Below are 24849 nucleotides of genomic sequence, written 5' to 3'. Positions count from 1 at the left end.
CGTGACAGGCAGCACCTGATGACTCTGTTCTTTATATTCTGTGTAGGAATACCAGCCATACTACAGTTACAAAAAGAAGGATTGGTTATGCTGTTTTTTTTTTTTTAACTTACTGCAGTTTGTCTTTTCACTTCCCAAAGAAATGCAAAGAAAAACACGACTTTTGTTTAACCCAGTTTGAACTAGGATAGTCTAAAGCACTGATTTAGAGAATGATACAGGAGGCTGTTGGCTATCCCAGCTGGTTACTGGGTAACCAGTTCATCACAGACCAAATCAGACAGAAAGAAAACCATTCACACTCAGATTTACACCTACAGCGATTTTAAAATCACCGCAAAACCAGTGAATGTCTTTATACTGCGCCCACGCGGGCGGAAGAACGTGCAAACTGTAAACAAAAAAGGGCAGCAGGATGAAAACCAGAACATTCCTGCATAACATAACAGTTAACTAACCACTGCACGAATTCTACCCTACCAGAATTACAATTACAAGAATTTAAATAGCAAATTTCAGATCTCACGATTAAAGCAGCATCCAATGCATGCTCATTTAGCACTTTGCTCACGAGAACTTGTTGAGTCACCTGCCTTCTCAGTCACACACCACGGCTGTCATGGCAGGCATCATCTGGTTATCACTTTCCAGCAAGGTTGGCAGTGATATGGTGGCTCGAGGTTGCAGCAGGGTTAGCAGATGAACAGCCAGAGCAGCCCACACTGCCACACAGGAATATTTGACAGTGTGTTTTTTTTAAAATGGGATTTCGTATGCAAGCCTGGGTTGAGTGGCAACACCTTCGTAAGCCTCATGTACTTCTGAAGGCTCTGAAGGCTCAAACCTCCATGCAGACAGGCTGGATTCTACTAAATAAACAACAAAATCAGTTTTATTTATTATTGTCAACTAACAGGTATTCAAACTAAAATACCATTAACTAATGTTCTGCGGGGTTTATTCATTCCAGACATCCACCCCATAAATCCATCGATCCATCCATCCAATCTCTTACGCTTATCCAATACAGAGTCATGGGGAAGGTGGAGCTTATCCCACAGGGGCACAGGGTACACTCTGGATAGGCCAAAAGACTGTGGCAGGGTTCACACAGAGAGAAAAGCTACCATTCGCTCTTGCATTCACACCTTTAGCCAATTCAGAATCACAGGTGAACCTAACCTAAGGCCAGAGTACCCATAGAGAACCCACCCAGACACAGGGAGAACATGCAAACGCCACACAGAAAGGCCCCAGCACCTTCTTTCTGTGAGCCAAACCAATCTAAAGTACCGTGCCATCCTAACACAATTTGAATATGTTTTCTATGCAAGACATGTGATAGTCAGTATTTATGCTTTTGCACCACACCTTGTACACACTTTACAACATGTGTGGTCTTCTGGTGCTTTATTGTATTTTGAAACTGAACATTATGTTGGAACCTTCAAGCAACTGTTTAATTATTCTCTGTTTACGGAGTATCAATAAAACTACTTATTGGATACAGCTGGAAGCAACAGTTTGGGAACCCCTGAGCTAATTTGCTCAATTTGTTGATTTCTGAAGTGAAAAGAAAACTCAAGCCCTGCAGCAAGCAGACATTAAAATGGAATACTCTTTGCACTGCTGTTATTTTATCTGAGAAACTTCAGATCAGTAATTTTGGTGCATAAAACAGGCACCTTTTGAAGCCAGTCCTTCTGTACTGAATTAGGAATTCCTCTTACCTTTCTTGAATAGCTCAACAGTATGTTGGATTTTGAAGTATGCAGTGTCTTGAGTGACTGCAGGACAACTGCATTCAGAATGCACTGGTATTTAGTGAAATCCATTCTTTTCTTTATCCCTGCATTACTTCGTGTGCTACAGGCTGCTTGAAGCAGAATTTTCTACCCAGTGTTTAACAGCTGACATTTCTCCCCATCAGAAACTGTTTAGTTTCATTTTTCTACAAACATAACGATTGTGGCCAATCCCCCCAAAAAACAAAAAAGCAACCCAATACAAACCCCCCAGTAACTAACTCAATTCTAACATCACTTTTTCTTCAGGCATTGACTTTTGTGATTAGCGTGTGTGTAAGATTTCCCACTGAAAACTCTTTCATACACAAGCAGTTTGTTCATCAGTGCTGCGCTGTGAAAAGAGGGCATTAGCACTATTGTGCCAGCATGACTCTTCCACAGCTCCTTTGCAGTCATTGTTCCCAAACATGTATTGACCTCTGTCGTTTCCCTTAACTGACATTTCCTAATGGTGCTTTAAACAGCAGAAATAGGCTGCCGCAGAGATGACGTATTTTTGTACAGTAACCTGGAAGTTGGAATCACCTTGATAAAATGATAAATTAGATTATTTTTTTTAATAAATAACAAATGAGCTCTTGTGTTAACGGCAAAATAAAAAGTTCCGTGGGAGAAAAACTGTTTTTGATGAAACTTTATCAAATGTAAATAAGGTACTTTTGGTTGCTTCCTTATTTATTAAGTTGTTGCCACAGTGGATGGATCTGCAGTTTGAGTTTATACCCTTCTTGATACTATCTTCACATTTATTCCGCTTTGGGACTGGCACAAGAAGTAAGCCAGCTTATGAAGCTGAGCTTGTTTCTCTTTCCAATCTCAAACCCTTGATGCGTTAACCACTACACCATTAAAACATTAATATTAGGGGTATGTCACGGTTTGCGGGGCAGACTGTGTGGGGTGTGTGTGGAGGACCCGGGTGCGGACACAGATGAGAAGACACACTAAACTTAAACAAAAGGCGAGCCATTTATTTTGGCTGATAAAACATGAATACAAAATAAAGCAAAGGCAACAGGGCGTAAACTAACCTAAAAACTATCCTGGGAAAATTAAACTATGATAATCGTGACTGAACTGTGATAACTATGGTGATACACATGAACATGATTCAACCCAGGAATGTGCGAAAAAACTATGAACAACAAGTACATGAAACATGAACACAACCTGAGCAGAACCATGACATACATGGAACTTGAGGTAACGTGGTGGGAGGAAACAGACAATTCAACACAGACTGAATGAAACAGAGAGACTAAAGACCCACGTGGATGATTAGGGAAGTGGAAACACATGAGGGGAAACAGCTGACACACATGAACCTAATGAGGGGACGGGAAGTGAAACTAAATACATTACCAGACTCTTTCAAAATAAAACAGGAAACATGAAGGACGGAGACATAATACTAACTTGACAACATGAACCAACAAGGGGGACTGGAACATAAGGGGTGACGACGCGAAAGGATCTAGGTAAACAAAACAAACACTGAGCAACTATGAGCTTTAGGAATAACTAGATGAACTTAACATAAAGTAATATCAAAATACAAGAAGACTAAAATCCAAACTAATAACAGCAACAACAAGAACTAAATACATGTTTAATAATAATAATAATATAACTCAACAAATACCAAAATGAAGATAAAATGCTGGGTCACAGATCCAGCCCGTGACAGAATATAAACAAACTACACTGTGGTCACATGACTTCAGCATCTCTTAACCTGGTAAGACCCAACCCATCAAAAAATAGCCAGAAAATTCAGATGTTTTGGAACTGACATGTTTATTAACCCTTACAACAAAATCCTTTTTTTGCTATATCATGTTCTGTATCATATATTTAAAAAAAGAGTTTTGTCCGTAGCATTTTGAAATTATGGCAAGCATTGATCATGTTGATGAGATAGAGGTCTCACAAACTCATGTATCAAATATGATACAAAGGGCATTAGACGGTTAAGCTTCTGTGTTGGATATGATGACAAACGTGCCTAGAAACTTGTGCAGTTTCATTTAACAAAACTGCTTTTTTCCAACACCCAACATCTGGTAGAACAACAGAGCCAAGAAGCACAACATCTTTTACAATCCTTACACCTTTTCTAGGATTCAGTTAGTTTACACCTTCTATCCACTGTTTAGATGTACCCACAGCTGCAACGTTTTAAGCAAACATTATGAAAGTCTCAATTGTCATCCTACTAAGTAAAATGAGGCCAGAAACAACATCAGAGAGACAGGGAACCTAAAATCTATGGAGAATTTGGAAACAGCAAAGATGGAGGTAGAAAAACATTAATGGGGAAAAAAATGCCTTTTAAAATCTTATTTTGGGGCAAAGACATCAAAGCTTTGAAGTCTTTTTTTTATCAGATTTGGATTTTGTGACATTTTTATATTTAATTGACCATTTAAATTAAAGGTCATTTAAATATATCTTCAAATAATTGTACAGATGGCTCCCAATGGCTTCTTCTAGTACATCTAGTGAATTAATAAAGTTGTACAATCAGTCTTCTTTTAGTCCCTATATATACAGTAGTTAGATGGCAAACAGTGCCTTGTCCACTCTCTTTTTCTTGTAAATGTTTTATGTCACTCTCATTTTATGTTAATGAGAGTGTGGGGAGTGAGTTGGAGGGTGGGGTGGGCTGTTTTTAACTATGTAAAGCACTTTGTGCTACATTGTTTTTTGTATGAAAAGTGCTTTATAAATAAAGATTGATTGATTGATTGATTAAATATAGAGTAGGTGCACTGTATAATAAAGTGAATTAAAAGTCTGTTTACAGTGTATAGTATACAGTTTAAGTGCCCAGCAAACATTTCCGTGCTGTAAATACAGCTTTACAGAGCAGCTTGCAAATCAGCAGAGTCTTGTCTTTGCTGTTGACAGTTGGAAATGGTCTGGTTATCTGCCTTACAGCTCTGAGTAATCACTTCCCTCTCAGGATGCTTGTGGACATAAGAGTGGCATCCTCGAAGCATATTTTCCATTGAGGTAAAATATATTAGGGATGAAGCGTAGGTATTTTTCTTAAAATAAATCAAATCCTACTCATGCTGTCTGTGTTGTCATACTCTTGTATATAGCAGTCTGTCTCGCGCTACAATGTATAGGAGGTTTTATCCGGTGTATGTATGAAAGCTGGCTATTTTTCACAAAGCGAAAGTGTGCTGTCTCGCAGTAGAAAAGTTGCAATGTTTTCGTTTTTATAATCAGATTTGGTGAAGATGAAAATTTCATCTTGTGCGTTATAGAAAATGTTGTCAAAATACCTGAAAATCTGACAGTGACAAATAAGCAAACACTTTTAGTTTTTAGCCCAGGGTGATGTCCTTTTAGCGGTATTAGACTGACACAGAAGGATGCGTCATCCTCCACAACAGGGGAAATTATTTCATGGTATAGATTTCTAACACTAATCCTGATACCTATCCGTAACTGTCCGTCAGACTAGGTGCCCTTTGCCTTTTGGGAGATGGTACCTGAGCATCAGCGAGCCAGTCTGACAATGAAGAATGATTTATTAGAGGTTAGCACAGACACAAAGGTCGACTAGGCAGCTCAGCCAATCGTTTCAAAGTGTCAAGCCTTCAGTTTCTCAGTTAAATCAGCCTGTCGACAGGCCTGCAGCTCTCTGCTTTTGCCTGCGGTAATCTTGAATCTGAGAACAAGCCTCAGCCATCCGATGACTGTATCTCCCCCCAGCATCTCCCAGCAGCTCTGCTTTTTAGATAATTCTGAATAATCACATGGAAATAGGCTGTGTGATGATGTGATAATTGCGCTCTCTTCTGTATATCCACAGCTCATTACCGTTACATCTTTTCTCTGCTACAGATGTGCAACATCGCCTACCTGAGCACACAACTCGACCTGTTGTTGACTCTGAGAGAGCTTCCGATCAGCATGAACGACCTGCAGCCCGTGAGTTCACTCGATCACCAGCAGAGTCAAATCAAAGGTCGAATTAGATGTTGAGCTGTGTTTAAAGTCTGCCCCATTTCTACAGGCTGAAAAAGGGTAAAACCACGAGACTGCACAGCACATAATCAAACACCTCTATGCAAATTTATTCTCTAATGCAAATGCTAATGCCCAGATACATCGTAGCTTTAGACATAAATGAAAAGAACATCTGTGCACAAAATACTATTAATACATGAAAGCTTTTCCCCCCTCTTCAGTTTGACTTTTAGGTTTTATGTGGCGGGTGAAGTAGTTTCTATTCTATTTGCTGGAATGTTAAGAGTCTTGAAAACACAAAAGCATGAGAAGCACTTTAAGACACTTTTCTTCATTTGACGGAGAAGAAAAGATGGCTCTTAATCAAATCAAGTTTAATTTTTCTGCAGGTGGTTTAAAACCACCAAAGTTTAAAAGAAAATCCTTATCAAAAAACCCAATGAAAACTCACTTTGGAGTTATCACAAAGGAAGAGATGTGGAAAGATTTATGACTTTTTCTTCTTTCTGCAAACTTCTAGACCCACTTCAAAGACAGACACTTTTAAATTAATACAGGTAAAATCAAATGAAAAAAACACACACTCACACAAAGTTCCAACTCAAATATATATATATATATCTATATCTATATTAATTTTAGTATCTTCTTAACCCTTACACGAACACCTGAAATGCTTTTGGTTTGTGTAGTTCGAGTATCCAGAGATTCCTGTTCATCATTAGTCAGACTGATCGTTAACACTCTTATCGCGCATTGTTGTTTATTGGCACTGGGGACTGCAGGGTGTAAAGATATTGCAGGCAGACAAGAATGCCCCCCAGCACCTCAGCCATTTTTTTTATGTGATTCTCTCAAGCTTCTGTTTCTTTCAGCATCAGTGCTTCAACCCTAATCTCTTGTCTGCTGACTGTCTGAGAATGAAGAGAAACAATGGATAAGAATGATGGCACTGTAATCCATTGACTGTGACAGTAATTTTTCTTTGTCTAACACACAGGGACAAACATATTGTGTGCCGGCAAGATGACTCGACAAGAAAGATTAGCAATTTCATTAAGTTTCAATTTACTCTTGGCTTTTTGCTTCTGATATTGTTTTCTTTCTACTGTGTTATTAAAAAGGTCATTCAATCAAAAGCTTTGGTATTTGCATACAGGTACACTGTGACAAAAAGGTAAGGTGCACTTCAGATTTAGGTCCTTCCTAGTACAGTGTCCTCGTAGTCGCAACATAGTTGCAAATCCTTGGATTCTCCAACACGACAGGCTTCTTAAGGCACTAACATTAAGAAGGATTTACCTGCCACCTGACAGACAGGACTTGAGGAGGGAAAATGGCAAAGTCACCACTGTGGGAATGCTTCTCACCTGTGATGTGCTTGTTGGTGTTTCACTGCAAGGATGACAGCTTTTACTCTGCATTGTGGCCCTAGCTTTTTCTTTAAACATTTGCTGTGCTCTGTGTGCAGCTATTTCAAATATACATATAAGAAATGCAAAGTCACAGAGCCAGAGCCATTGATGCAGTAGACAGGGAGGCATCACCTGAAGCTGTGATGTACAGAATGATAAAACCAAATGTAGTATTTTCAGTAGATATATAAATGGTGAACTATTCTAAAACAAGACACAATACAATCTTGTGTAATTTGACAGAAAGCCTTGCTGTAGTAAAAAAACACAAAAATAAAGAAAGCCTTGCAGACTTCATCTGAATGCACAAAACATCAAATATGAATATGAAACTTTAGCAACTTTAGCATTAAAGAAATATACAAATGTTTACCAGATTCACTTTATCCGTTAAAGGGAACTTATTATTCTAATTTTAACTCCATGTTTTTATTGTTGGATTCTACTAGACTTTAAATGATTGACAACTAAAAATAATCCTTATTATCTTATACCAAAGCTCTTCAGACCACTCTAGTTCCCACTTTAAGGCTACTGTCCCTTTAAGCCAGGTTTCTTTAGTAGGTGGGCGGGGCTTCTGTGCCTGCCATAGCCTTATTTGGCATACCCCTTTTTAACAGCATACATCTCCTGGAGCATTGGTTCAAAGGGATTAGTTGTAAATACATTGATCCAATTATATGAAACTCAGGTTTAACGTGGACATTCACCATTGTAACAATGGTAAATAAAAAAGCACAGAAAAGTATAATAAGTCATCTTTTCTCCTCAGAAAACAGAGACAATCTGGGAGGCTCGGCTCTGTTTTTCTTCTTTGAGTTCAGGTTGGGCTAATTGTCTTCTCTTTGTAACTGCGGTTTTCAATTACCAGTGGGTATTCTTGGCCTCCTTGCTTTTGGAGCCAGCAGTGAGCCTATTATAGCTTGCAGCATCCAAATGAAATAAAGAACATATATTAGAAAACGTATCTGGACAAGCCGCACACAGTTAGGTCTATAAAGTTTTGGACATTTACATAGTTTCTGTAGTTTTTCTTCTGTGCACCAATACAGTGCATTTTAAATCAAACAATCAAGATGTGACTGAAGTGCAGGCTTGCAGCTTTAATTCAAGGGGTTTAACAAAAGCACTGCATTAACTGTTTAGGAATTAAAGCCATTTTTATACAAAGTCTAACATTTTCATAACCTCAGGTTTATATTGTTAAATGGTGATTATGAAGCAGTGTGTTTCAGATATTACAGAGTAACATGAAAGCAATGTAACAAGAAATATAACAAATTACCTTTTGCAGGAGAAATTAAGTTATGTACTGCTTTACTTTTAAGGGAAGTGTTCAGGTAATATGTGTAATAATAACTTTTTTGAGTAGCATCTCCAACAGTGATAACAGCAAAAAGGGGAAATACCTGAACAAACACGCACAAACATTTGACCCACAGCGTGCAATTAATCTGCATGAATGTAATTTCTTTATTGCTGCTTAGCGATGGTGGTGACTCTCAATGAGAACCCAATGACAATCGATAAGAGATTTTAAATTGGTAATCGAATCGATAAGTGATATCGATAATGGAATCGGAATGGCTAAATTCTTATCAGTTTCCATCCCTACTCAAGAACAGAAAGGCCAGATTAGACAGAAAACATGTTAAAGAGCCTGCTTGGTTGGGGAAAAAAGTCTTTGGAAAAGTGAAACAAGATTAATAAATTGTATCAGTATGATAAGAAGAAAGAAACAGATGATGATATGAAGTACATCACATTATCTGTCAAACATGGAAGAGCCAATGTTAACAGCATGGGTATGTAAGACTATGAGGGAAACCAGGCTACTAGTGTTTAATGATGGTGAGACTGCTGCTAGAAGTAACAGGATGTACTGGGCTGTAATAAGAGTGGATAGCACTTCACAATGCAAATGGATAATGACCCAAACCGTGCTACAAAAGCAACTCAAGAGTTGCTCAAGGAAAAGAAAGGGAATATTCTTGGATGACTAAGTTATTCACCTGATCTTAACCCAATAGAGCATGCTTTACAATTATTAAATACAAAACTGAAAGTAGAGAGACCCACAAGCAAGCAGCAACTTAAGGTAGCTGGAGTGAGTATCTCAAGAGACACTGCTTTTGGTAATGTCACTTCAGGCAGTGATTAACTGCAAAGGATTTTAATCAATTTATTAAAAAAAAAAAAAAAAAAAAAAAAAAAAAAAATATATATATATATATATATATATATATATATATATATATATATATATATTTAAAATTACTTTCATTTGTCTAATTATCTTTGAGCCACTGAAAATAGGAGACTATGAATAAAAAGGGTTGTGATTCAATGTGAAGTGATGCAATGTTTTTGTTAAACTTCTTGAATTAAAGTTGAAAGTCTGCACTTTGCACATCACATCTCGATTGCTTGATTTAAAATCCCTTGTGGTGATGTACAGGGTTAAAAAAGTGTAAATGTCTAGCAACTTATGAGGATACTGTAAATGTGAGACTTATGCTGTAGTAATTTTATTTTCAAACTGTATTTTCTGGTTTTACATTACTTTTCAAGGATGAGAAGTTGTTGATTTGGAAAATGCACTTGAAGTTAACTTCCCCACCTCCAATAGATAACAGCACACAGCTGCTTCCCTTAGCTTTTCAATGGGAAGCATCCACCTCCCACACAATGAAGGAGACAGTATGCAGCGGGGCTAGCCTCCACTCACTGCTGTTTGCTACATTATTTGATCAAAAATTGTAGAGAAAGAAGAAAACAATACATGAGAAAACAATAGTTTTTTTCCTTTGGAAAAGTAAACAACTCTTATGTCAACTTTCATGAACACTTCTGTCAGTGATATCATGGCTATGTTTTTTAAAAAAAATATTTTTTTCTGGCTTTAAAGTGATTAGAACATCAAACTGCTCAAAAAAATTAAAGTAACACATTGAAAACACATCAAATCTCAATGGAAAAAATACCATACTGGATATCTAGTATGGTATGAACTGGGTAATGTGTTAGAAAAGGATGGGCAGGCTTGTCCATTTTGCTGAAATTTCTTTGCAGCAGCTCACAATAATATTCAGTATTTTGTACGGCCCTCACGCTTGTCTGACAACATTCAGACATACTTCTAATGAGACGATGGATGATGTCCTGGGGCATCTCCTCTTAGACCTTGACCGGGGCTTAAGTTGAACCGTCCGTGTGTCCCTCTGTAGATATGCCTTCCCTGACCATTACCAACCCACCACCAAACCAGACTTGCTGAATGATATTACAAGCAGCATAGCATTCTCCACAGCTTCTCCGCACCCTTTCATGTCTGCCACATTGTGCCAGATGTGGACCTGTCAATTCTACAATTCTGAAATTCTATGGCAAAAGGCATCTGGCCTCTACAGATCCGGGCATTGAGCACAGGGCTCACAAGAAGACGCTGGGCTCTCAGGCCACCCCCATGAAGCCTGTTTCTGATTGTTTGGTCAGAGACAACACCGGCCTTCTGGAGGTCATTTTGTAAGGCTCTGGCAGTGCTCAACCTGTTCCTCCTTGCACAAAGGGGCATATACAGGTCCTTCTGATGGGTTAAGGGCCTTCTACAACCTTTTTCCAGCTCCTTAATGTTCTTGACACTGTGCTAGGAGATACAGCAAAGCTTGTCCCATTTGAATGGATTGATGTACCCTCTGCTACGTAACCAACCAGATCAATATCTCAGATCTTTAACTGACGTTAATAATATAGTAAATATAAATAGTGTATATCAAATCAGAGAATCTTCTTAAAACAGGTTACAGTGCACTATGAGTTGGTCTTTATGCCATGGAGCTACAATAGTTTTCCATGTTACAGATGGTCCTGTGCAAAGAAGGTTTATATAATGTGTTCTGTATCTGGATATCTGGATATCTGCTTTCTGCGTTCTTTTCTCTTGTAACTGAGGTTGTCCCACTGGTAGATTTTGGGAAGTTATTTTTAAAACAGGAGCATATGGTGGGGGATGCTGTTGGCTGGCACGGGCTTATTTAGAGAAGCTAACTCTTTGTCAAGGACTATAATTCCCAAAGCATCAGCTCCTTTTTTCCCTCTAATACATCACTGGCAAAACCTTAAATTCCACTTTAATTTTTTCTCAATATGAATGCATATGCATATTCAACGGGATCTGTTTAGAGATAGTTAGACACAGAAATTGTGTGATATTCTAGGGGGATATTTGTACTTGACACAATTGCATACAAAATAATAATCTTGCCAAACAACCAGGTCCTGATTATTCATTTTATGAGGTCAAATGAGGTGTAGTGAGATGGCTGTTTATGTTTAGAATATAAAATTGTAAAGCCTGGAGTTGTTTTTTTCGACTCTTTGTCAGTACAGAGAGCCTCTAAACAAGCTTCGGCCTTATTCCACTTTGCATTATTGTTGTGTGGCAAAATGAATGTGAGAGCCTGTATATGGGTGGATTTCAGAACAAATGACTTTGCTCTGTGCCCTTGTGTTTGTCTTCCAGCTGATTAACCAGAAGATCAGAATGTGCATGCAGCTGTACTACTGCAGGTCATTTGTTTCCGTGCTGGAGTACCTCCTCGCCATTGGCAATTACCTCAATGAGAATGCCGGGAAGGAAAAGGCCAAGGGATTCCGTCTCTCCTCCTTAACTAAAGTACGAGTCCACCACTGTTGCCTGACCTTTGATTGAGTTGCAGCACAGAGCTAATAAGACTACTCATTGACATACACAGCAGCGCTTCTGTGCATCTTTCAGTTTTTCTCTCAGTCGCTCTGGATTACTCAGGTCTTTGAACATATTCACTCTAACAGTTGTGTGACTGTGTCGATGAATGGCTTCGCAGGAGGAATGAAACTTTGCACAAAATATCGCCTTTAGTGGCTCAGTGTCTTAGAAATGAAAAGAAGTGGAGCAGGATGAAAAGGCTTGAAAAAAATGTAGAGACTCAAATGAGAATATCAAAACTACAATTTACTGGATATCACATGTATCTGGTAAATAGATGGCAGGAGCTGGTTAGCTCAGGCCTCAGTCACACAGGCCTAAACTGTCACTGGCCGGTGACAATCCGGTAACCGCTGATCATTGGGGGAAACTGTGTACAGTATTCCTTGACTATTTGGTAGGTGGTTGCTGAAGATTGTTGGGAGTTCCTAGTGTGAAATTGATTGCAAAGAAGTGTATGGCACTGCATCAAAATTCAATTCACTTCAATTTTATTTATATAGCGCCAAATCACAACAACAGTCACAACGACAACAAGGCGCTTTATATTGTAAGGTAGACCCTACAATAATACATACAGAGAAAAAAACCCCCCAACAATCACATGACCCCCTATGAGCAAGCACTTTGGCGACAGTGGGAAGGAAAAACTCCCTTTTAACAGGAAGAAACCTTCAGCAGAACCAGGCTCAGGGAGGGGCGGCCATCTGCTGGGACCAGTGAGGGTGAGAGAAAGAAGACAGGATGAAGGACATGCTGTAGAAGAGAGCCAGAGATTAATATCAAGTGTGATTCAGCAGAGAGGTCTATTTACACATGAAAAATATATCAAAAATATCCTAATGAACCGTTTAGTCACTAGGAGATTGCTGTGGACCCCAGCAGTGGGCACTGAAGGTGATGGCTTGTATGCAAACACTCTCCAACTATTTGCCAACCAGCTGGGGAATACTTTTCCCCAGCAACTAAAAATTGCCAGGGGGGTTGCTGACCAGTGTCTAGACCTGCGTGACCGAGGCCTTATCAAATGGTAGAAACAGCCTTACTAGCTTTGCCCAAACCTGCCTCCAAAACGTAATTATTTACTTGATGGTTAGAAATATGATTCATCATGTCAGACTAGTGTACCAGCTGTCGGCTGGTAGTGGACAGTATATAAAAGGCAAATGGTAAGTATGTTCTGTTTTAAGCCTGTTTATCACTTTTCATTTTTAGCATCCCACTTCCATGGGATCACAGTGAATACATTTGCAAACCATGCTTTTGAGCACTAGCATAGGCTAATCACCTGACACTATCTTCAAAAAGAGTTACATTTGGTTCATAAAAACTAAAGTGACAACAACCAAAATGCAGCACTCAAGGCTTTAAAGCAATACTTTCCAAGCCAGCATGTGCCATGTTGGTTCCTGTATCCTATATGCACTGTCTGTGGCTTTAAACTATAAACAGACGGATTAGCGAAAGGCATCAATCTTTTCATCTAACACGGGAAAGACAGCAAATAAGTTTGTTTTCCAAAATGATTCCTCTAAGGTTGATTAAACTGATGAATGCACAGCTTTTGTCTAGGGTTTGCGACACTGTCTTTGTGTTTTTTTAAATTTAGTTTGAATCACTCTTTTGTGTTTATGTCTCTCTGCTGGGAATGTTTAAGGGGCAATGCTCTTGGCACAGAAGTAAAACGTCCTCTGCTCCATTTAATGAAGCCGAGGCCTTGTGTTGCCTCAGAGGTGTTTCCAGGTCTAATTGAGACAGACTCTCTTCAAATTAATGGCTGACTGCCTCCAAGAAAAATGCATCGAGGTTATCTCAGATCTTTTTTTGGTTCTTTTTTCTTTTACTTGTGAGCATCAATACTTTGTGCATGTCTTGTATACGCAGTCCTCAAAGGCTGGCCTTGGCCTTAAATTGGTAAACAACATAACCTAAATAGAAAAAAAATCATTGGGAGCTGCTTTCACAGGATAAGAGAGGTCGTTCTTGAATTTCAATTATGCGGCACCATCAAATGTAGCGTAGCTTAAATCCGAGAGTCATCATTACCATTTCATACCAACAGCACAATTTCAAAGTAGTCACAGATAGCTAGTAAGCCTCATTCATACTACTACTATTAAACTCCATTCAAAATAATTCCCATAAACAGAAGTGACAACCTGTTAAAACAAGTATTTCATAACAGAGTTTGAAATGGCATCGTTACACCAGGGTAAAAGATTTTATATAATTAATTCAGGCATCTGAGTACATATGTTCTATTACAAATCCCTATATCCTAGAGAATGCACAACTTTGACTTACAATGGAGATGTGCCTGGAAAAAAAAGTGAAGCTACAGTTTGGCAAAGACCTGCAATCGGATGAATAAACACAAACAGGAATAAAGGAATAATATTTTGTGAAAATATGGACACCACACGGATATTTTAGCCACACAATTTTTGGGGGGAGCAAGACTGATATCGTGAAGTGAAAATAAGAAATAAGGTTGACAGGCAGAATTAAACTTTGTAGTTGTAGTTTTCTCTTTACAGATACACAGCCTGCCACTGTAACCACAAAGTAGCCAACTTTAACCAGCTGTGTTCCAAATTTTATTAGGGCTTGCAATATTAATTTGAATGTTGGTGCTATAAATAGCTCTGCTTGATTGTCACATGCAAGAAATGCTGCTCTGGTGTTGCTGGTGTGTTACTGTTGCTCCAAGCTTATAAAGATGTTAGTCGTATTTCCAAGACCTGCAAACATATTTCCTTCCTTCCTTTTCACATTTGCTCTAAATCCTTTGTTTACTTTACAACATTCTAAAAATGGGTGTTTTTATATCCAATGGATGACGTAGTGTCTACATATATCCATGGTTAAAGTGTAAAATAGGCTTGTCTGCATGCTTGCTATTATTGAATTTGCACGGCTTTATAAATCAGACAGAGATATTGTAATATACATGTGTCTGCCTTTGTGCTACTTTTTAACCCTGAATCAACACAGTGTTTTATACATCTGGCCCTGGGCCTTTTGGAATAATGTGATCTGGACAGACAAATAAAAGATAGGATTGCAGACATGCTTTGGGCAGAATAAACACAGGTTCTCACAGAAATATCACACCAAGTGTGAGTGATGGTGGTGGAAACACTACGTACTGGGGTTATTTCACTGTGTCCGTGACTGGGCAGCTTGCAGTTATTGATACAACTCTGCATCATATCAAAGGATAATCTGAGGCCATCTGTCCAAGAGTCAAAGTGGAGCTTTTAACAAGAATTTAAGAGATCAAAAACACACTAATAAATCCACCTAGGAATGGTTCAAAAAGAAGAAACTGAGGGTTGTGTAATTGCTTAGAAAAAAAAGCCCAGATCTGAAATCCACTGAAAAGTTGTGGGGGAATTTGAAACACCCAGTACATGCAAGATAAAACATCTCAAACATCATGCAACAGAATAAAGTCAGCATGGAGGAGTCGTCAGAAATTTCAGAATTAGATAACAAAGGCTGGTGAACAAACCTGCAAATTGCTCACAAGAAGTTATTTCTGTTAATGCTCTCCTTCTGAGGCCAAAGGGGCACCTACTTTTCCACAGAAGAATATTACATGTATTGACATTTTTGTTGAACAAATGGCTGAAAAAGCTTTTTATTTATTTATTTTTGTTCCTTGCAGTCGTGTATTATTATAACCTTGAAACAGTTTCAGATAAAAGTGGATCAAATGTATGTATAGAGACATGTTAAAACAGCCAGAAGTGTCCTTGGGAAATGACTGTAAATTCACACACACACACAAACCTCCCATGGGTGTAAACACACTTTATGCATTATCCTCCAATTCTTCATTGGACCTAGAGTAACAAAGCTGCGTGTTTGCATCAGCACACACAGGCATGGATATAAAGAACATACGTACATGTTGTCCTTTATGTTGGAATCAGTATGTTGCATGGCAAGGGGACACAGCTCTGTTCTTCCCTTTCTCAATTTGTGTTTTCTCCTTCCCTAGCTTGTCCAGCTCCGTGGGACAGACAAGAAGTTCACCTTGCTTCATGCCCTTGTGGAGCAGATTATGTTGCATGAACCGTGCTTGGCCACTTTTCCCCAGGAGTTGGCAGAATTTGAAACTGTCCCTGGAGGTATTTGCTAGACAAGATTTGATCAAACCTGAAAGAAATCTGCGTGGCACTTTTTAGTTGAGGTCTGTTAAATGAAACGTGTATTTTCTCTGTGTTTCGCTGCCCCCTTTCTTGGATAGCTTCCATCAAAGGCTTGACCGCAGAAGTAGATGGTGAGTAGATCACATTTTACTACTGTGTCACATTTTACTACTGTGTCCAAAGACTGTTAAATTTGCTGAGATTGCTGTAATACTGACCCTCCTTTTTTGTGCCAACAAAGTTATTTGTGAGGAAGTGTGATCGTAACATTTACTCCATCTTCTGTGATTGTAGCTTCAGTATACTTTGTTGAAACGCCATGATCTCATTGTCTAGGGAGTGTAAGGTCTCAATCCAATATATTGTCTATATGATGACTTACAAAAACTTGCCACAAGCCACAAATACTGCACTCCACGAGATCACACAGGAGACAGCACCTGATTTAAAGCAGCTATTTACTTCGGTGCTCAAATATCATGGACGGTAACCAAGACGTGTGTGTGTGTGTGTGTGTGTTTCTTTTCTTCAGTCCTGAAGAATGAACTAAAGAAAATCACTCAGTATAGAAAAATGTCCAAGAAGAAAAATATAGCAGCTCAGAATCCAAACTTCTTCAAAGACCTGAAGGTAAAGTAGAAAACATTTTGCATACATAAAGATTAAATAATCATTTAAAATATGGCTGTCAGTCATTTAAAGTTTTAGGCCACATATCGTCCAAACAAAACTAAAAAAAATAAACTTTCTGTTACTGTAAAGAAGCAGAGTTCAATTCTGCAAAGAAAACAAAGTACTCAAGTTTGCTGGCTTATTATCTTACGTTTTGTGGTTTTGCAGGGCATGGATATTGCTTTTAGCAGTAAGAAATCTGTGAATCAGATGTAAGGCTTGGGTGAAATTGATCATTTTGGACGATATGATCTATTGTTGACTTGCAATCCAAGGCTATCTGCTGCACAATATAGTCAAAAGTAAAAATGATTATGCTCCTCCTGTTTTGTTTCTTAATCTTGCAAAGCCATCCTGTAGCCCAGCTCAGATTCTTTCACGGGCTGGTTCCAGCCTACAGGTCATGTGTGTAAATGCCTCGCATGTCCCATTATCATGGCAAACTGCTTATACGTGAAATTTCAGACATAAATTGTTCTTGTCCTTCAAAATTTAGTAAACATTTAGAAAATATTTAGTAAGCCGACTGCAAACTGTTTGCAGTAACACAAACTTTGGCAACATCATAATTATTCAGCTTACCGGGGTATTTACCAAGGCTAAGGACGTAACTAAAACCACCCAATGAGGATTTTTCATATCAGGCAAACAATGCAGCTCAAAAGAAAGTCTTTTTACTTATTTAGCTTTGCTGCTGAGGTTGGAGCAGTGATGGAAGAGAAGACGCCTGCACAAATGTGTGTGTTCATCCTACAAGAAGAATGCTTTATGTGAGAAAATAATTCATTTGCATAATGTCATCAGAATGGGTTGAGAAAAGTGTGGGAGATGTTTAGGAAATCTTTTCAACAGTTCTGATTGAATCATTTCTGCAAATGGATAAAAAAAATATCTAAGTATTGCTGGGTGCTTCAATCATGTCGCAGTGGACTTGACCTTCTGTCAAACATTATAAGTTAGAAAAATACACAGAAAGACCCTGACGAAAACCGAGTTGTAAACTTTTGCAAACAATAACATGTTGTTAAATTTCTGTTCACTGCTCTGCTAAAGCAATGTTATTATGAATCTTTTCATTTCAATTTTCTCCCTCAGTCAATGTTTCTGGTAAAAATTACTGTTTTTTTCCTCAGGTTAAATTTATCATTAAATTAAATCAGGTAGTAACATTGTATATACATTTTAACTCCACCGTTTCCTTACAAATGTGGTTCTTCAGAAAATAAACAAAATTAAAAGATTGACCATATTTAAAAGCATTTTTAAAATCAATATAATTATTGCAATCGAAGTTATAAAGACTACGAAGACAGCAGTTTCAACTCCAGGTTGGAAACTCAAACGTGCATGGAGTGACTAGATCCTCACAAAGGAAAGCTGTTTTTCACATGAACAAATGAAACCAGTCCTTTCTCACATGTAGACCACAGCAGGAGACAGTTTGCACCAGCCATGTTCTCCCTGCTATAAATGCTCTGTTTGTTTAGAAGAGGGTGCTGCCTGAGTAAAGCGCACAAGAGGCAGTACACGGGACACTCATTCACCAGCTCTGAATCCACTTAACTAATATCTGTGCTGTTCTCACATCAGCACATGCAGAAATCACACAGGCTTTGAAGCAGAGAACTGGCAGCTTAAAGCCCCATCTGTCCATGTGGGATATTTGCACTGACATGTGCACCACATTTGGCCAGTGTCTAAAGGTTCAGGGCTGTAGTGCATTTGTGGAAATGGATTAAATATGTTTGTGTGGGACAATACAGGACACATCACTAATGCAGAGATGCAGTAAAATAAAGACCATTATGCAGTTTACAATTTTGGCCTTTAGGACTTGAAGAACATGTTTTTATTTGAATGTCACTTTCTCAGCAAACCTGGATAGTCCTCTTAAATTCGTCTGTTTCATTCTTTTTCTGTTCCACTAACTGTCAAAACTGTTGACAGTTACTAGACAGAACCGGAGCTATTTCAGCTCCGGTTCTGTCTAATCTAATCTTTGAGTTTAAGAGGGGATGGATCCATATACGTGCACATCTCATTTTGAGCCACCTGGATTTTGACCTGTAAGTCACATTCTTCCGCCATGCAAAAGTTATAAACAACTCTGGCAAAAAAAGGAAAACATATCTCTGTAAATTGCCTTCTGCACTTACCAAAGTATTTTCCCAGATTTTATTTTGCTGCATTCCTTATTTGCGGTAGTTCCCATCACATTCCACTGAAATCTGTATAACATGTTACCTTATTGAGACTTAATGTTGACAGCGAAAGGATGTGGCAGGTTAAGCTGCACTTGACCCATAATAACAGCATACTTTCTTCACAGCCAGTGAATAGAAAACAGACTTTTGTATCTTGCCATGTGCTGGAGTGCAGTCGCACATAAAGTGGGACACCTGGACACCCTAAATGTGTCTCTTTAAAGCCAGCCTCTTATGCTTTTTCTAATGCTCTGTCATTCATGCACACATATACGCGCTGTTACAATGGTAGAGCCAGTTTTTCTGTTCTCGACTTGGCTGTGACTACAGAAGTCTCACTCGTCTGCTCTTCAAATTAAGGGGCTACACTGAGGATTATCATGACATAAAGATAAATTTTTTAACTCTGACTGTAGTGAGTTCCATGAATAAAGACAAGAAAATCCACCTTTAATGAATCAACTCATCTATTTTTATATATTATGTACCTATATGCCATTGATTAACAGTACAATTATCCTTTAAAAAAAAATCCAGGTAGCAGATCTTTAGTTTCCTCCTTTTATAAGCAGAATATTTCTAATTAAATGGTTAGCGTGAAGACTGACAAACTTACCAGGAGGTTCTTGTGCTTTTCCTTATATCCTAGATGGCGATTGAGAAATATAACGCAGATCTTTCGGCCCTGACGAAGACATGCGAGGAGATGAAGAAACTCTACTCTGACATACTGGTAATCCTTGAATTATTATTTCAATATCTCAGCGTCAAAGACAGATGGTTGATTATAATAAAGGTCAATCAAATGGACCAATATGGCAAGGCCATGACGATCCACTTGGTAAAATAAATCCGCTTGGCATCTTTCTTGGCCTTAAGACAACAATTCTGATGGCTAAAGATCCAAACGGGACACAAAAAGAAAAAAAGAAAAAAGACAGATGGTCCCCTGTCCCAGTAATGTCTAGATGGCCCTCTTCAGTTATTTGTCATCTCATCTTCCCCATGCTACACTGGGAGAGTACATTATTTCAAGAATCCACAAGGTTACTTTGTTTGCACCGCGTGTCCTTGAGGGCTTCCACAAGCGCATATAATGTATGTGATTTATACCTTATAACAATGATCTCAACGTCGTTTAAAACCCACCACAGCTGATTTGCTGTTTTGGAGTGTTATACCTCCTTCATTGGATAATTTTAGGAGGATTAGTGAACATTGGTTTCCTGCAGGCAGAAAGTGTGAAAGACAAGTTCATCCCGACCCTTAATGTGCAATGTCACGTTGATTTAGGATGCTCTACAAATGATGAAAAATGACGAGATGTTGGAGCACCCCTGGTGGGATTCTCATGTAGTTTTTTTTTTGAGTCATTTGTTAGACCTTAAGGGGCGTACCATAAATTTAACATAGTTTTTGAGCTTCATACTGCTTTGTGACTCTTTGTATTTTGATGACATCTCATTTATACGTATATCTGAATGTACAATACATCCATTCGTACGTGAACCTTTTATGATTTAAGGGCTCTTTTGTGTGGACTGGACTCTGGAAACGGTGATGTTCTTTAATGAGAAATGCACCTGCCTTAAAAGCTCTGGTCGCATGGTGAGATCGACCATAAAGCGAACACCTCTGTCACACATATCATCAGATTTAGTGGAAGCACTGGTCCCTGTGTATTCTTTCATCACATTGTCCATAAAAGAGAACCTTTTCTTTGCTTACTAGCCTGGTTAAATTAGGTTTTCAGAGCTCAATCCCACTTTTGACATCTTAACAGGGGCTATGTCTTTTTTTAAGGAGTCACCCACCAAAAACAATCAATACAAAAGCAGTGCCTATTTTCTCACCTTTCTCATATCTCTATGGACAATCCATCATCATAGAGTCCACTTACCCTTCCTGCTGTATTTGAGAGCTGAGATATGACAGCATGAGCTGTGAGCTTTAGGCCCGGTAGGAAATTTTGTTATACTAGAGAAACAATTAGATTCCTGTGCACTCAAAATATTTGTTCACAAGTAAACAAAGGTGCCATTCAGCATTTCTCTAAATCCTTTAAAAGAATCATCTGCATCGATTCCTTTGTGTTTGGTGTAGATTTTATAAGAAATGGAAACAAGGGATCATTTAGTGTGTTTTACATGTAATTTCTTTTAAAAGCAAAGGAGTGGTTTAACATGTTGCTGCGTCAGAGCAAGATGAGAAGACTAATACCACGTTCATGTTGTTGTATGGTAAATATGAAGCAACAGACAGCAATTTGTTGATGTAGCTTAGCACAAAGTTTGGAAACAAACAACTCGTCTGGCTGAAGCCGTTGAGTCTGGCTGATTTTGTCTGGCACAGACTCTTTGAAGCTCCAGCCAGGCAGATATTGTTTCTCCTTCATTTTCCTTCTGAGTCCTCACATTTGTCAAACAGCCGTTATGCTGTGATCACTAACACAGTGTCTGAACAGGCTGGACAGTGAAAGCAGCACCTTTGTTGTGCAGGTTTTGAAGATACTTACAACATAAAACACCGCAATAATCCAGTATTTATAACAATGGATTGCATTTATATAGCACTTTTCTAGGCAACCAAAGCGCTTTACAATTCCACTACTCGTTCACTCTCACATTCACACACTGGTGCAGGCAAACCACAGTTGTAGCCACAGCTGCCCTGGGACAGAATGACAGCCAGTAGGGTAAAGTGTCTTGCCCAAGGACACAACAACCAGGACAGAGAGAGCTGGGGATCAAACCGGCAACCTTCCGGTTACAGATGAGCTTCTCAACCCCCTGAACCACGGTCACCCCAGTATCACCAGATCAGAGAAAATAAGTAGATGGATCTATACTTTTTCAGTTCTATGTTGTATTGTGTGAACAGTTAGCAGCAGAAGGAGAGGTAGCAAATCATTTGCAGTAGTCTGACTGCAAACAGTGGTCAGTGAGTAGGCAAATATTGAAAGGCACTTGGCTTTGCCAATTGGCTGCTCCCTGTCTTTCATTATATTACATCAGGGTTAACACCTGGCAGGAATTTCTTTTTGTAATTACTGTAATAAGTTGCTGTCAACTTGATTAATATCATGTCATGTCTTTTGTATGCTCCGCTCCGTGTGTGTGAGGATGCAAATCACACTTTTATATAAGAGCAAAGCGCAGTGAAGACCCTGCAGGGCAGCAGTTAGCTTAACATTACAGGGAAATCTTTTACAACCTGATACAAATACCACAATTGACACAAATGCTCTTTTTTGAGTGCCCTTTTAAAAAATCTCAATTAAAAATTCAAGATCGTAGCAATTTCCAGGGCAGCCTTCAACTCTGGTAAGAAAATAGAATTTTTTCAATATTTTTTCAATATAATATTCAATATAATATAATATTCAAGTAGACTTGACTTCAAGTCTACTTGTTTCGAATTATGTATGCTCAAAGAGAGGTCACCTTTTGGAGCCTAAAGCTGTGTCCAAATTCAAAGGCTGCATCCTTCGGAGGCCCGTTTGTAGGCCGATTACGTCACAGCGACGCAACGAAGGCTGTCCAAATTCAAAGAATCCTCCACACACGGCTGACAAATGCTTCCTCCTTTACCCCAGATTTAAAGGATGGGTCGGGTGTATCCTTCGTGGCCCACCATATCCCAGAATTCATAGCGCGGCCCAGCCAATTCCAGTTTCTAACAATGGCGGCAGCTACTTAGTTTTAATATTACTCTTATTACTCTTTCTGGGTCACAAAATAAACTTACGCCAAAGTCCTGTTATATTTTAGATAGCAAGGAGCAAACAACTGAGTTTATTAAAGTCCACCAAGACAGCTGGTGACACAAACCTGAAGGCTAGACCCCCCAATTTCACAGCCTCACACTTCCAGCCTTCTCGGTCTTCGGAGGACCCGGCCGTTGTGGTCTACGTGGGCCGGGTCCTCCGAAGACCGAAAAGGCTGGAAGTACGAGGTGGCCAAAGAATTTGGACACAGCTTAAGATTACTAAGAAGCTGCTATGTGTTCTGCTCAGTTCAGGGCTGTAGTAGTAGTAAGTCAGTTCTTCTTGTCCAAATCTCACCCATGGCTACAAGAAGCTGGCTATTCAAGATGGGCCAACATGTAAAGTAGGTAATTTACCTTTTTGAAGGTCAGTGGCCTAAAATAGTAGTTACCTGAACTGGAATTGATGAAAACACAATTTAAAAATTTAAATTCTATCTACTTTGTACCAAATTAACAACTCCAGGTGGACAAACATACTGAATTGGGGGGAAGGAATAGCGGAGTAGCACGAATACATTATTTATTGATGATTTTTTAAAATGTTTATTTGTTCCATTTTGTTTCATCACGTTTGGAAACCAATGGTTTCAAGTTAAGCATGCTGCTGCTTTGCTTCAATGTCATCACAGTGAGGAATTCAGCTTTTGAATTTAACAATGGGAAAGAATGAGCCAATATCCACAGATCAGGTTACATAAAACCTGTAAAATGTTTTGATTTGATTGTGCTTATGTGGAGGAAAAAAACTGTTTCAATCAATCCAGCTGTCTAAACAAGCCATGTATCTTTTTTGTAAGCTGCACGAACATGGATGACTGAAAAATCAATCTCCGGTGTGTCTCTGCCTTAAGAGAGCTAACTGTTGATGCTCACACCAGCTGCAGTTGATTTGCTCTCACAGCCTCTAGTTTGTAAAGGCTCTGGTCATGACCACTTAATCAATGTGATAAAGGTCCAATGGATTTTTCCAGTTAATGTAATTCCACAACGAAGTTTAAAAACCAATAAGCCAGTTTTTCCACAGAGGCGTGCCGCTTCCTGTCAGGGAGGTTAGCGTGTAATTTGGGCAGGTAAGCAGGTCAATGGAAGGCAAGACTTCATGTGGTAGATATGCTTTCAGTGGAGCAGACAGTGTAGCTCGATCAAAAGTGCAAAAAGTTGACTAAACTTGTGAAGAATGCAAAATGCATATCATGCATTTCTAATTTATACATAAGCTCATGTAGAAATTGAGAAACACCTCTTACATACTGATGTAACCCCAGCTGCAGCTTTTCATTTAATGTGCAGATATTAGAATCATATCAGTATCATCTAAACCTCAGCAAGAAAGCAAATAAGCATATTTTTCTAAATGAGGAACATTTTAAATGAACATCCTTGAACAATAAATCCTAATTTACCTCAATATTATCCTAATCCAATATTATACCTTATTCTTAACATAAATCACTCTTCCACTATTATTAAAAATGTTCTGGTGGTGAATCGGCTGTGGCCTTTTTAAAGTTTAACTAGCTGACCTTTAACTGCATTATCCCCTTCAGGCAGGGAGTTATATTTTAATCATCAGGCAGTGCTGCTTAAATGTAGCATCATCTCTAAATGTTTGATCAAAGTTTTGGAAGCTTGTTGTTAAGAATAAGCTACATCTGTCAATCCATTTATCCACCTGTCCGTCCAACTCTCCAATTTAGGGTGAGAGGTGAAGTACACCCTCAAAAGCTTGCTACTTTATTGCAGATAAATAAACTCTTCCTCATATGCTGTCGTTTTCCCTGGACTTTCAAAATTCAATTCAATTTAGTTATATTTATACAGTGCCAAATCACAACATCAGTCGCCTCAAGAAAGCAATCATATAACCCCCTATGAGCAAGCAATATGGCAACAGTGGGAAGGAAAAGCTCCCTTTTAACAGGAAAAAACCTTCAGCAGAACCAGGCTCAGGGAGGGGCGGCCATCTCCTGCCATTGGTCGGGGTGAGAGAAAGAAGACAGGATAAAAGACAAATGACTTGTCAAACTATGGCTTCTACAAGATCTTGCAATGCAACTTGTGGTATCAGGAACAAAGATGTTATGAAAGACTGTG

At 38.8% G+C, this 24849-nt stretch overlaps 1 protein-coding gene across 2 annotated transcripts in view; it reads left to right on the top strand.

Moving 5' to 3' along the window:
- LOC146611285 (uncharacterized) overlaps window positions 1-24849 on the top strand; it is a 49344-nt gene that overhangs the window by 19843 nt on the left and 4652 nt on the right. For both annotated transcript variants that reach the window (XM_085345269.1, XM_085345268.1), the window contains exons 11-16: window positions 5667-5753; window positions 11730-11882; window positions 15961-16090; window positions 16210-16242; window positions 16644-16741; window positions 19637-19720. In XM_085345269.1, coding sequence (XP_085201395.1) covers window positions 5667-5753; window positions 11730-11882; window positions 15961-16090; window positions 16210-16242; window positions 16644-16741; window positions 19637-19720 — 585 coding nt within the window. The remainder of the gene's footprint in view (window positions 1-5666; window positions 5754-11729; window positions 11883-15960; window positions 16091-16209; window positions 16243-16643; window positions 16742-19636; window positions 19721-24849) is intronic.

The sequence above is a fragment of the Diplotaxodon limnothrissa genome, linkage group LG20, assembly GCF_057381915.1.
Source record: "Diplotaxodon limnothrissa isolate DT_005_m linkage group LG20, D_limnothrissa_male_GT1.1, whole genome shotgun sequence".
Classification (NCBI taxonomy): Eukaryota; Metazoa; Chordata; class Actinopteri; order Cichliformes; family Cichlidae; genus Diplotaxodon; species Diplotaxodon limnothrissa.
The sequence above is the reverse complement of the archived record's forward strand: the minus strand, read 5'-3'. Positions and strand labels throughout refer to the sequence as shown.